The 13,279-nt window shown below is 41.1% G+C and overlaps 1 protein-coding gene across 2 annotated transcripts in view; it reads left to right on the forward strand.

Annotated features, from left to right (window-relative positions):
• The window catches only part of si:dkey-238o13.4 (uncharacterized protein LOC560780 homolog), a 171,544-nt gene that overhangs the window by 1,783 nt on the left and 156,482 nt on the right, over positions 1 to 13,279 (forward strand). The window contains exons 2-6 of one of the 2 annotated variants that reach the window (XR_009672972.1): positions 174 to 281; positions 1,580 to 1,719; positions 1,929 to 2,025; positions 3,512 to 3,636; positions 5,227 to 6,467. Coding sequence is in view for 1 of the 2 variants with exons in the window: in XM_061036439.1 (XP_060892422.1) it covers positions 174 to 281; positions 1,580 to 1,719; positions 1,929 to 2,025; positions 3,512 to 3,636; positions 5,227 to 5,403 (647 nt within the window). In the remaining variant the exon portion in view is untranslated. Of the gene's footprint in view, positions 1 to 173; positions 282 to 1,579; positions 1,720 to 1,928; positions 2,026 to 3,511; positions 3,637 to 5,226; positions 7,167 to 13,279 lie in introns of those variants that run through there. The other variant, XM_061036439.1, reaches the window with a different exon arrangement.

The raw sequence follows: 13,279 nt of genomic DNA on the forward strand, positions 1-13,279 counted from the left end.
ACTGTAGGTCTTTGTTTGTTTTCATGTGAGAGGGATTATTCCTAATGTATCTAAACGAGCAGTTTACACTGTCTATACATCAAAGATATTAATGTATTGTCTTGTGTGTGTGTGTGTGTGTGTGTGTGTGTGTGTGTGTGTGTGTGTGTGTGTGTGTGTGTGTGTTTACACAGGTTTCAAAGTTGCAGTGATCTCCAGGGACAGCAGCCGACTGGAGAGACTCCGTTCATTTGTCTCTCCCAACACAAAGGATAACCTCACTACTATCGTGGGGAATGTGGGTGAGTTGAGTTGTCGAGTTACAATATCCTCCCTCTCAACCCGATATCTGTCTGTAAGAAATCAAGGTCATTTATTTGTCACTTTACATAACAGAGTTACATAATGTAATTGACATACTTGGTTTTCCAATTAGAACAGAATAATTGATCTGATTATCCTTTGATAACAGTGCTAGGTTACTTGGCATAACAGGATCATTTTCAAGTTAGGATAGGATAATACATAAGTCAAAATTTTAAGAAAACAACCGGGACTTACTCGTTATCACCAGAAAATGGAGTAAATCGAATGCATTGATGCAGTCCAGTCTGTGTGTCTGTAGGAAAAAAACAGCCTGTAGCAGAACCCCTATACATGAATGAATAAACCCCACCTGGTCTTGCCGTGAGCACAGAACAGGGTAGGAGTCAGGAGTCTCACAAGTTGCATTGGAGCTGAAGAGCAGAGCTGAGAATATCATTCAGATGAACAGCCAGGACAGAAGCAGAAAGACACAGGCTTAAGGCCTGGCTGCTGGTTTGCACATGTCCAGCATGAGACTGGGGATGTTGACAGGGTGGCTAGTAAGGTAGACTATGTAGTTTTGAAGTTTTAGTTTAGGAAAAAGCTGCTGAAACGTAGGAAGTGAGGAACACCGCAGTACAGCGGAGCTGGTGACTGCTACAGCCCAGGATCAGGGAAACAGTAACAGCTAGCTGAGGGTCAGACAGTTCAGGCTCCATGTTGGCAGGGACAGCCTACTGAGAGCCAGGAACTGTTGTCGCTTGGGCTCTGAAAGGGAACCAGACAGGACTGGTGGCTGCTCTGGCACTGCTCAGTGGAGTCCTTGTGAGACTGGGTAACAGAAGGTCAGGATGGAGACAGGAAGTGGATGATTGGCTGGGATTGATTATGTCAGGGTGCCTCATTGAGCCCAAAGGGTGACTCCTCAAACTGATTGTAAATGGCTCAACTTTAAAGCTCCTGTGAGGAATTTACATTTTAGGTTATCTTATCTCTTTGATGATCTTGTCATGTACATGTGTAGATTTCTGATAGAAAAAAATCTCCTCTTGATTTCTTGTACCAGTCAAATGTATAACTCAGTGTGAATCTGACACCTACCCTGCAGTACAAGTTAAAAACAATGTGAAATAATAAACAAATAATCAATCTGTTTGCTCTATCCATCAATCTATCATCTATCTATCTACCATCTATCTATCTATCTATCTATCTGTATCACACTCTAACACAGAGGACAAATAGGACATTGTCAGCCTGACCACAGTCACAGGATTTATTTTCTCCCTTTCAGGATCAGAGGAGGGAGCAGAGCAGGCCAAGCAGGCCTTGCTGAAGGCGGTGGGGAGGGTGACAGACATTGTCTCTTCTCTGGGCTTCAGCTGGTGGCAGGGAGGACCCCCACACACACAGTCTCTTAAAGACCTACAGTGGGTGAGCACGCTCATACGAACCAGATCAATAGCTGGCACTGCCAATGGTGTTGAGTAGATATAACTCTTTCTTGCATTTGATCATATTGCATGCTGATGGCAGAAGTTTTAAAGCTGTTGTTTTCAGGCAAGCCAAGTTTTCTGTAATCCAAAGCGAAATTCTGATTCATGTGTAATTATTTCATATTGTATCTGTTGTCAACTCTCTAGGTGGTTGAGACATTACTTTTCAGCACGTTTGTCTCATGGAAGGCCTTCTTTCCCTTGGTGAGAGACGACCCCAACTGCACCTACACCTTCATAACAGGTGACTGCCTGTGCTTTTTGTTTTCTACTGATAGAAGAACCCCTGTCAAATGTACGTCACCAGTGTAGGGCGTGCTTGTTTTCATGTGAGACACATTAGAAAATGAACTTATATGCTGTTTGGTGTGGTGTGGTATACCCAGAAGACAAATATTAAGGCTCTGTAAATTAAGAATGTTTCTCTCTCTTTGGCCAGATAGGGTGAGCAAATCAACTTCAGTATTATTTTTCTATCCCTTTAAACATCAATATGGTGAACATGCTATCTTATAGTTGTGCTTTCACCCAGCCAGCAAACAAAAGCAGCAAGTAGTTGTGTGTCTGGCCAACGGATAAGTCAAACACATGTACAACATTGTAGAAGTTATTCCTTGACTGAATGTAGCTGTCTGCTGATAAAAACCATGGGGCATTGCATTAAACCCTGTTTTGTACACACTGTTGGGTGCTTGGTGGACATCCTCTTCAGCTTCTTTGAGTCATCTTTTTATTTATTTTTTAAAGTAAGCAAAATTAAGACCTCAGATTTATTCTAACCTTTTTCCTCTACTCAAATGAAATCTCTAGGAGATCTCAGATGTGATTTTACCTTAAAATACACATGATGTAAGTGTACAGATTACCATTGATCACTTTGACTTGTGCCTCTTCCACTTTGTCATTTTATTGCTTGAACCAAAATGTTTTATCTAATTTCAATTGTAAAGGCTTTAACATTTGTTAGATTATAGTTTTTATAGCAACACAAGTTTCAGTCGTTTTAAAATTCTCTCCAATAAACTAAAATAAAGATTTGTGATATTTTTATAATCCATGAATCTCTGTCCTTGACTACTTCATGTATGCATTTTGGCAAGCACCTAAGTCTTCTGTATTTTGTAAAATAGTAACATATATCATATCGAACATGGAGAACATGGAAGACATCTTTCTTTTATTTATGTCAGACTGAACATATTTCAAACTAGTTTACTAATTATTTAATTGTCAGTTTATTTTGGTCCTTCGACACTGGTGAAACAAAAGATGTTTGTAAGCCTTCAGGGCTTTCTACCAAAGTGTTCTTTCTATTTAACCCAGAAGTATAGAATAAAGATTGTATTTTCAAGCAAACAATGAAAGAAGGAAGTCATGTTTTGGACGTGGCGTAACTTGACTTTTGGTCAAATATACTGAAACCCACGGTTTGTCTTTTAGTGTATGTATACTCTGTCACCTGACTTTATAATGGCCTTTTAATGGCACAATTATACATTTCAAATTGAACAAGAAAGTTTAAAACATTTTATGCAGAATGACATGACATGACTTTTCTCTTTATGTACACATTCTATTTACATTTTCATGACAGAAGTAAGAATGGGTTGAGCACATCTGCAGGTCCAACTCTAGCACAAAGCCACTCTGCCCAGTGGTGGAAAAGCTGTGAAAAAAAGACTAAATGACAGCTTATTGAGTTTGTTGACCTGTGCTGCTCTGTGCCACAGGAGGAGCAGGTGAGAAGCTGCTGATGCCAGGTACAGGCTTCCTGACAGTCGGAGCTGCCAGCACCCTGGCCTTCTGTCAGGTTCTACGAGAGGAGTACCCTGATGTGCCCTGCAAGCTCAACCAGGTGAGACTTTAACACTTGAGTCTAATTTTACAAGTTTTGGTATAAACACCAACAACACAATTTATGTGATGAAGGTATAATGATGTGACTACAACAGGTAGTCAAACCACACTTGAGTAGTTGAGTAGACAGATTGCTCTTACCCTAAACTCATTTAATACTGCAGGTTAGTCAGCCAACACTTTAACATGATACTGTACATCCTTATAAACAACTAATGTACTATAAAATAAAAAGTCTTATCGACTAGTAGTGTCCACAAATACATGTTTAACAGAGAGTCAAAGTCTGTACTGTAGTCACTCTGTTCATTATTTAAAGGTTCAAGGAGACAGTGTAAGTATTATTGAAACCGTTCACCGTTGCTTTATTTCAAAATCAGCTTGGCTGACATTAAAACCATGACCCATCACATTTGTGCAAGACTTCTTTGAAACGGTTTAGCCGTACTCTCAGTAATTTACTGAGTAGAATTGGATAAATGATCTTGAAGTATAGAAGTAAGAACCATAGTAAAATATACCCCATGTGTTTTATTGTTTATACTTACATGACGTCTCTTTGTGGCCCTCAAAAGCAAATGAGAGCATTGGTGACAAGATTAATCATTTAGTTATTGTAAATCGTTAATCGTACCCGGCAGCAGAACAAACCTTTTGGCGGCTATGTTTGGGTGTAGAAAATAATTGTTTCAGATTCTGTAACATTTGGAAAGCTGTAGGCCTGAACAGAGCTGAGGTAATGATGGGTTTCACTGGTATTAGTGCAGCAACAAGGAGGTTAGTCTCCTCTGCTGTAGACATCATGTAACAAAGAAGGCTTTAATTTCATTATTCCTGTCATGGAAAAAGACAGAAACTTGATTACTGTTTACAGTTGTTGATGAAGGCAGTTCTTAATGAAAAGTCTGTGTAATTAAAAACACTGCTTCCTCTGTTTGTCTGCACGTTTATTTACGATTGGTGAGCTTAAGGTCGACTTAAGGCTCGTGAGAATGGTTCTCCTTCTTTGATGTTGCCACAAACTAGAGGATTTATTTTATAATCTTGTGCTTGGAGCTTGGAAGAATTAAGATTAAGATTTACTTTTATTGATCCCCGCAAGGGGAAATTTTTTACACTCTGTAAGTCATGAACACACACATGCACAAACAGGATCCTATGGATCCTATGGACATGCACTAATGGAGAGAAGTCAGAGTGACGGAGCGGCCCACAGCCGCTCCTGAGCTGATGGTGGGGAGGGGTTTTGGTGCCTTGCTCAAGGGCACCACGGCAGTGGTGGCTCAGGAGGTGATCTGGCACCTCTCCAGCTACCAGACCAACTTCCATATTTGGTCTGCACCGGGACTTGAACCGGCTACCCTCCGGTTCCCAACCCAAGTCCCTACAGACTGAGCTACTGCTGCCCCAATGATGTAATGTCATCAGGTAAAATCTTTCTGTTTGGTGTTTTGTACAGGTAAAGCCCTTTGTACCAAGCATTAACGTTTAAATGTTTGCTGTGCAGAGTCACACACTGCTTCTCTTTAACCGTCTGTAAATGTTTCCTACCTCATCTGTCGTTCCCTGTCTTGATTGGTTCCGGCAGGTGAAAATCAACACAGGTGTAGGCACTCCAGAGCGCATCGCACCCGGCTACCTGAACCACCTGGACCTGGGCGAAGCCGTCGCCGCCCTTGTGGAAAGACCAAACACCTCCCACACTGTCTTTACCATCAACTGCCCCGCTGACCTAAAGACTGTCCTTCTGGAGAGGAACCTTTAATTCTTCTTCCAGAATCTTTTACCACATCTACACTTCTTCTTCTGCTCCTACATTCACTGAACTCTCTCAAAGAAAAAAAAAATGTACATCTTCTTCTTTTGTTTGTTTTCTTCTCCAAGAACTATGAACCCTGTCTATGCATACCATTTCAATTGTTGTTTCAAATAACACTGTATATAATCTGATGCCTTTCTTGTATTAAGTAAGCAACTATTTCCTCTGCACGAGCTGTTGTGATATGTCTGTAAAAGAAATCTGGTCTTTTTTTTCAATGTACGTGGCGTAAATTTAGAGCTCTGAAGGCAAATCTGAAAGGAGGGATTTTCGATTCAATACAGCCAAGTTCACTCGAGTTCTCCACTGACTGTTAAACAGCAGGTTGAAAAAACAAACTACTTAAGGTACCCCAATGAGATATGATATTGTGTCTTGGTGGGTGGACGCCGGTTCATTCTTATTCTGTATGAGTTTCATGCTATTCCACAGTTTGCAAATTGGTGGCATAATTGCCAAAAAACATAATAAGTGAGCTAGTAAACATAGGTTCAAATACGTTTGATCAAAACTGAATTTGTGAATATTTAACAAAGTTGGACTTGTGTCAATTTAGTATTGAATGTAAATGTTACTTTTTGAACTGGACTAGTCCATTGGGTATCTTTTCAAATCCTGAAATTAAAAAAGAGCAACAGGTAGAGACTGGGGGGAATACATCTCTACTACTTATTCCTGGTCTGACATTTTAAGGACTCAGCGATAGTGTGGATGTAGCTGGTAGGTGAGTTTTGTTGATGATTTGACCTTCCTTAGATTTTATGAAATAGAAAAAGATCCTAGGAATACTGAAGACTAGGGGCACTCTAGATGGGATGTTAAGAGCCTGACAGACTAAACCATTCGTAACCTTTTGTGGAAGAGACATTGTAAATTTAAGCCCTCTTAAAATGAATGGCAGGCCTGTAGAAAATGTTGGATTTTAGTATTTAAGTTGCAAGGAGTCTATCCACCTTTTCCAGATGAGTTGCATTTCCTGTGTTTCCACAAAAGGAACACGTTTATGTGATGTGTTGCCCAATCACAGCTAAATAGAAATATGTTTAAACATGTTTAATTTATCCAATTGTCTATACTCAAGTCGGAGAGGAAAGTCTGACATTACAGCCTGCGATGGCTGCATACTGCCTCCCGATTTCTCCAAGAAAACTGTAGGTAAGGGCACATTAGCATTTCTAAAGCCACACAAAAATGTGACAGGTTTGAAAGAAGAGAGAGAGAGAGATATTAGCAATTTCAGAAGCTTTTAAACAATGTGATAAGCATGTTGTTGAAGCATTCCGACTGGTTATGTGCTTGAAGTGAACAAGTACATAAAATGTGTTGACGTAGTTGTTGGTAGAATTATTTTAGAAATTCCATACTTTCTCACCTCAGCACACCTTGTTTAGTGCTGCAAAAGACAGTTTGATAGTAAGTTTGTCAGTTTGGGGAGTAAAATAAAATGGTGGCAGGTGTCAGACCAAACTACACGCATTTCACTTTAAGCATACTGACCCCTTGCAGATGCAGGTATTAGCCCCAGAATAGTAATAGTCATTGGCATGCTATAATGAAACACCCGATCAGAACTTGACTGATTTGTGTACACAAAGGTTCCAGCATGGATTTGTCCTTTTTATCCCTTAATGCAGAGTTTAAATATGTCAAATGGAAGCTTAAATATGCAGCATTTTGCTTTTAAAGTCCAATAAACCAGATATGTCCTACATCATGGCTCCTGTGTATCCATCATGGTGTGTTAATTGTTGTTTTTACTGTTATGGTAATATTTTGTAAAGCACCTAGTTCTGTGGAAGGTGCTATACCAAAAACAATTAATATTATTATTATTATTATTATTATTATTATTAGAACAAGACAGAAATCAAAGGTCTCCTCTATGCTGATGACTTGGTGTTGTTGTCTCCCACAAAAGAGTGTCTACAGCAGCACCACCTCCATCACTTCAGTCAGACCTGGGCCCTGACGGTAAACCTTTCCAGAAGCAGTCCAGGAGCCAAGAAAACATTTAGCAATTTTATTTGGGCACATCTAAAGCCTCAGGACCACAGCAACACCCGAATACTACCAAACCAGGCTCAGGACCCCAATACCCCCCTTATTCGACCAAATCTAATCATCAAAAAAGAAAAATACATAAAATATTTTGAGGAAATAACTCAAAAACAGAGTAAATTAAAATGCAATTTGGCCCTAAACAATTACTACACATTGGAAGATTACATGAGCACTGTAAAAATAAAACGTAGAAAATCTGACAAAGTACAGACTCAGCAAGCACAGACTGGCTGTAGAAGAGGCTGCCTGCAACCAAGAAGAAAGTGAGGAGATGGTCGGAGGTGACCTATATCACACTGAGGGGTGCTTTGAGGTGACTGACTGGCAAGCACTCTGCGAGCCCCATGGAGAGGACATCAACGGGCTCACGGAGTGCATCACAGATTACATCAACTTCTGTGTGGACTGCACTGTCCCAGCAAGGACTGTCCTTTATTATTGAAACAACAAGCCATGGATAATAAAGGACATCAAGGCCATCCTCAACACCAAGAAAAAGGCCTTCAGAGATGGAAATCAAGAGCAGGTGAGAACAAGATTAGGGAGGCCAAGGACACCTACAGAAGGAAGCACAACATGAGGGAGGTCTGGAGTGGCATGAGGACCATCACAGGCTTCAGGTCAAGCAGCAGTAGAGGAGTTGAAGGCAGTGTGGACAGGGCCAACAAACTGAATCTATTTTTTAATAGATTTGACATGGCCACTGTTCACCACCCCAGACTGTGCCCCCCAGCTCTGTGCAGTACTTCACTGTGTCTTCAGCTTGAGCCTGAGTCTTCAGAGGGTCCCCGTGCTGTGGAAGACTTCCTGCCTCGATCCTGTGCCAAAGACGCCGCGCCCCAGCGACGCCAAGGACTACAGACCGGTGGCACTGACATCCCACATCATGAAGACCCTGGAGAGACTCGTCCTGGATCAGATCCGACCAACGGTCAGGCCCCTCTTGGATCCTCTCCAGTTCGCCTACCAGCCCCGACTGGGTGTCGAGGACGCCATCACCTTCCTGCTGAATCGGGTCTACGCTCACCTCGACAAGCCGGACAGCACTGTGAGGGTCATGTTTTTTGACTTCTCCAGTGCTTTTGACACCATCCGTCCGGCTCTACTTGGTCAGAAGATGACGACAATGCAGGTGGAGGCTCCTCTCGTGACTACCTGACTGGTAGACCACAGTATGTGCGCCTACAACACTGTGAGTCAGACAGAGTGGTCAGCAACACCAGGGCTCCACCGGGGCCCCACCGGGGACGGTCCTGTCTCCCTTCCTCTTCTCCGTCTACACCACGGACTTCAACTACAACACAGAGTCCTGCCACCTTCAGAAGTTTTCTGATGACTCTGCTGTAGTTGGATGTATCAGCAAGGGTGAGGAGGCTGAGTACAGGGCTGTGGTGGGTGACTTTGTCGCATGGTGTGAGCAGAACCATCTCCAGCTCAACCTGGCAAAGACCAAGGAACTGGTAGTGAATCTGAGGAGGGCAAAAGCACCGGTGACCCCTATTTCCATTCAGGGGGTCAGTATGGACATTGTGGACAACTACAAGTACTTGGGAGTCTACATAGACAATAAATTGGACTGGTCTAAGAACGCTGAGGCCGTCTACAAGAAGGGCCTGAGCCGACTCTACTTCCTGAGGAGGCTGAGGTCCTTTAACATCTGCAGGACGATGCTGAGGATGTTCTATGAGTCTGTGTTGGCCAGCGCTATCCTTTTTGCTGTTGTGTGCTGGCGCAGCAGGCTGAAGGTAGCGGACTCCAACAGACTCAACAGACTGATCCGCAAGGCCAGTGACGTTATTGGGGTGGAGTTGGACTGTCTGACAGTGGTGTCAGACACACAACACACACACAAAAGCTCCCATATCTGCTGAGAGAAACCACACTGTGAAATTATAGCTGCAAAATTCATCACAGCCAATCAATCAGATTTTTTTAAATATATATAGCCTAGCTAACTGTTATTTTTGTTAAAATATCATTATCGCTAATTATTATTGATACTTTTGAATAATTAATTATTACTTTTCATTATTATTATCATTATTATTGTATAATTTGTCATTATAAAATGATTGTCATTATTTGGCAATATATTTACACATTCATGCCAATAAAGCGTATTGAATTGACTTGAACTGAACTGAACTAAATTGAACTGAACTGAATTGAATTGAATTGAATTGAATTGAATTAGCCTGAAAATGTGCCTTTGTGTAAAAGACAAGGTTTGTTGTCTCAATGGGGATTGTATAGAAAAAAAGTAAATGAATAAAAAGCAGAAAAGAAAGACTGTTTGGGTGCTTTGACACATTTACATCCCCATAGCGTGACTATTTGATCTGTTTACCAGCATGTCACAGACCCCCTTATAGTCCCCTATATGTGCAACCTGTTATTTGGGGCACCACGTCCCTTTGGAGGTCACGGTCATTATCAGAGGGGCCATTGTTGTCTTGTATACCGTGTTAATGCATACGTGCTATATTAGGCCAGAGGGACATGGGTGACTGGGATTGGATATGAAAGATTAGTCTAGTAGGTGGGGGTAGTCAGTCAAATGTGTTCGTTGAACTTGTTGGCTGACTCAATTAGTCGAAAATATAATTGAACCTCAAAGGAGAGCCCATTGGGCCCCACTCTCTCTTCTCTGTCCCCCCATCTCCCTCTAAGAAAGACGGAAAGGTCAAACACACCCGAACAAACAAGCATTTGCCTCTAATGATGACTCATCTCAGTCTAATAGGAAAAGAAAACTTTCTTTTGTTTAAGAAGGAACGAGGGGCCTCGGCCTTCTACAGGAGACTCAATAGACAGAGGATCAGTCACAAAGGTTAGTGACTGATCAGTGATCAGATTAAATGACAGAAAACTGGGTGAAAATATTTGCTTTGATGTACGACCAGGCAGGCCGAAAAGAAAGAAGTGTAAGTTAAAGAATAATGTAGAATTTAGATTTTTATTCATGTGTTTGTGTAAAGCTTTAGCAATAAAATGTTGTATTGCCATGACACTTGATTAAGATTAAGATTTACTTTATTGATCCCTGCAAGGGGAAGTCTGTTTTTACACTCTGTTAATCATGCAACACACACATAGGCTGAAATATACACATGCACAAACAGGATTTTAGCAGCACAAATGGCTGGTCAAATATTGACAAATCAAGTTTAACACCTTAACATCAAGATATATTGCCATCAATATCATGATATTGTTTGATCAAATGGGTCAGAGGTGCTGAATCTTATACATTTCGGTAAGATCTGAATAGTGCTGCCATGAGGACAGCAATTTGTTTTTGTTCTTAGCTAAAGCTCCTGTTAGGAGTTTTTAACTAGTTATGAAACTGAATGATAAAGAAATGTTGGGCGGCTGTGGCTCAGAGAGTCGAGAGTCTGTTCTCTCCGCTGGAATGCTGAGGGTCGATCCCCAGCTCATATAGTCACATATTTAAGTGTCCTTCGGCAAGACATGGAACCCTGAATTGCTCCCGCTGCTGCATCAGGGATGTGGGAATGTGTATGATATCAGCACTGATGGACAATTTACATAACAGCCTGAATGTGGTATGAATGGGTAAGTGTGACCTGCAGTGTAAAAATAGTAATGTCCATTCATCCTTTAAAACAGCAAATACGACCATGAGAATAAGATTGATTATTTCAGTACAGTGTAATCAATGCATGAATCTGCTGCCCTGATGTATCAGACAAAGCCAGTCTGAATTCTGATGAAAGAGCCTTGTTTTGTCAGTTCCATGACAACGATTGACTATAGGCTATGAGGCTAACTTTTATGTTTTTAGTGAAGTGCCTTGTATAAGCGCCAACATGGTAATTGTTTTTCTTACCAAAATTACTCCAAAGTTTTTGTTAGATTTTGTCCTCATCAGGCTCACATTTTTGTATTGAAGTGAAAGGTCATTGCAGTTGTTGGCACAAAATGTTGTACTAATATTAATGTTACTGTTGGGATTCATTGTAATTATTTTGATGATCTTTTCACCCGTCATGCTTATTGTTTGTGTTTCTCAATCATGTAATATTTATTATGGTATGTGCTGCTGCCCTCTTGGCCATGTCACCCTTGTGAAAGAGATATTGATCTCAATGTGTTAATAACCTGGTTAAATAAAAGTAAAAACATTTTTTTTAATTTTTTTAATTTTGTAAATACTCGTTTCTGAACAAAACGCTGTTTTGTGTTCTGCCGATGAGCCTGCAGTTCATGTGTTTGTGTGCAGACAAGTGATGTCCATTTAAAATATACCCGCCAGATTTTTTAACCATCTGACAGGATTTTTCTCATATCTTTATATTATTTAAAAACCATCATTTGTATAATATGTACAGTAGACTAAATTATCACAAAAGTTCAGTATAGTAAATCTAGAAAATGCCAAAGTTCAGCTGACATCGTCTTCGTCGGCATGTTGCAGACAACGAAAGTCCAAAGAAGTGTCCAAAGCACTGCCATGTCTACAAGAACAGAGGCACTGACAAGTACACTCTCAAACCTTTTTAAAGATGGGAGTGACGCAGTGTAAGGTCTAGTCTACCAATCTCGGACCAAATAAAACATGCTGAGGCTCAAACCTAGGGCCAAAAAAACAGGAATGTGTAATTTACTTTGGCTGGATCCCATATTTTATTACAGGATAGCAGGATAAAAGTGGTTGAATGCTGCAGAAGGGATTTCATTAACCCAGGTAAATATGGGTAATTGCACTGAAAGAGCTCAGAGTAAACATATTTATTTTGCTAAGTTACAGTTCATACAGTACTGTAAGGGGAAACATATGAAGTCATCGGCTGATGTTTTTTTTTTCTGTGCCGCATGAGCATGCAAGGATGATAGCACTGAGGAAAGAAGAGTATTCCAGCAGTAAAGAGGTGGGTGTCAAAATGCTGCTCTGCTTTTGATTAAAACTGGAGTGGCCAAGACGAGAGGGATTAAAATGTTTAACAAGAATGAAAAACAAGTTGTGATCTTGGCAATAAAAAGCTGTGCCTTTCGTGAGAGCGCAGTGGGACCTCACTAAAGCTGTGTTAAAGCGTACAGTTTCTGAAAAACCAACACCACAGGCTGCCTGAGCCAGAGGGGCAGGGCAGCTATGCAGGCAAGAGATTGTGTCTGTGTATGTGTTTGTGTGTGGTCCAAACTGAGATATGACCTTTCCCTGTCTGGAAAAAGTGGACGGAAGGATGATGAGCCCATTTGTACTGTATGTGCTTTTATAACAGCTGCTGACATGATTGTTACTTTGGGAAATTATTGATACAGGCTTACATACTCAAGAGGTTTGTGTCATATCAGCAGCCAACTTTGAGGTCAGGGAAGCACAGTGTCAGAACTCTCAAGTCACGCTATCTCCACCAGGGTGTGTCCCATCCAGCTAACAGGACACACAATCACTGACACTACAGCAAAACAGAGCTGTAAACATGGATATAATATGCCAACCTTTCACTCAAGTAATACCTTAATGGAGTAAGAAATGAATGGTATAGGGCCAAAGTGATTTTAGGGAAGACTTCAGTATCAACAAATATTCCTCCAAACACAGACATCCTAAAGTGATGACACTCAGACATGCACCACCTTCCAAGGTAGTAACAGGGGCAGAACAGCGTTGTGTGTGTGTGTGTGTGTGTGTGTGTGTGTGTGTGTGTGTGTGTGTGTGTGTGTGTGCGTAGCTTCAGCTGTGTGCTCACATGCCATGCCCCTCATGTTTTTGCAGATTAAATGTATGGCCTAATGA

Source organism: Labrus mixtus, chromosome 4 (genome assembly GCF_963584025.1).
Source record: "Labrus mixtus chromosome 4, fLabMix1.1, whole genome shotgun sequence".
Lineage (NCBI taxonomy): Eukaryota > Metazoa > Chordata > Actinopteri > Labriformes > Labridae > Labrus > Labrus mixtus.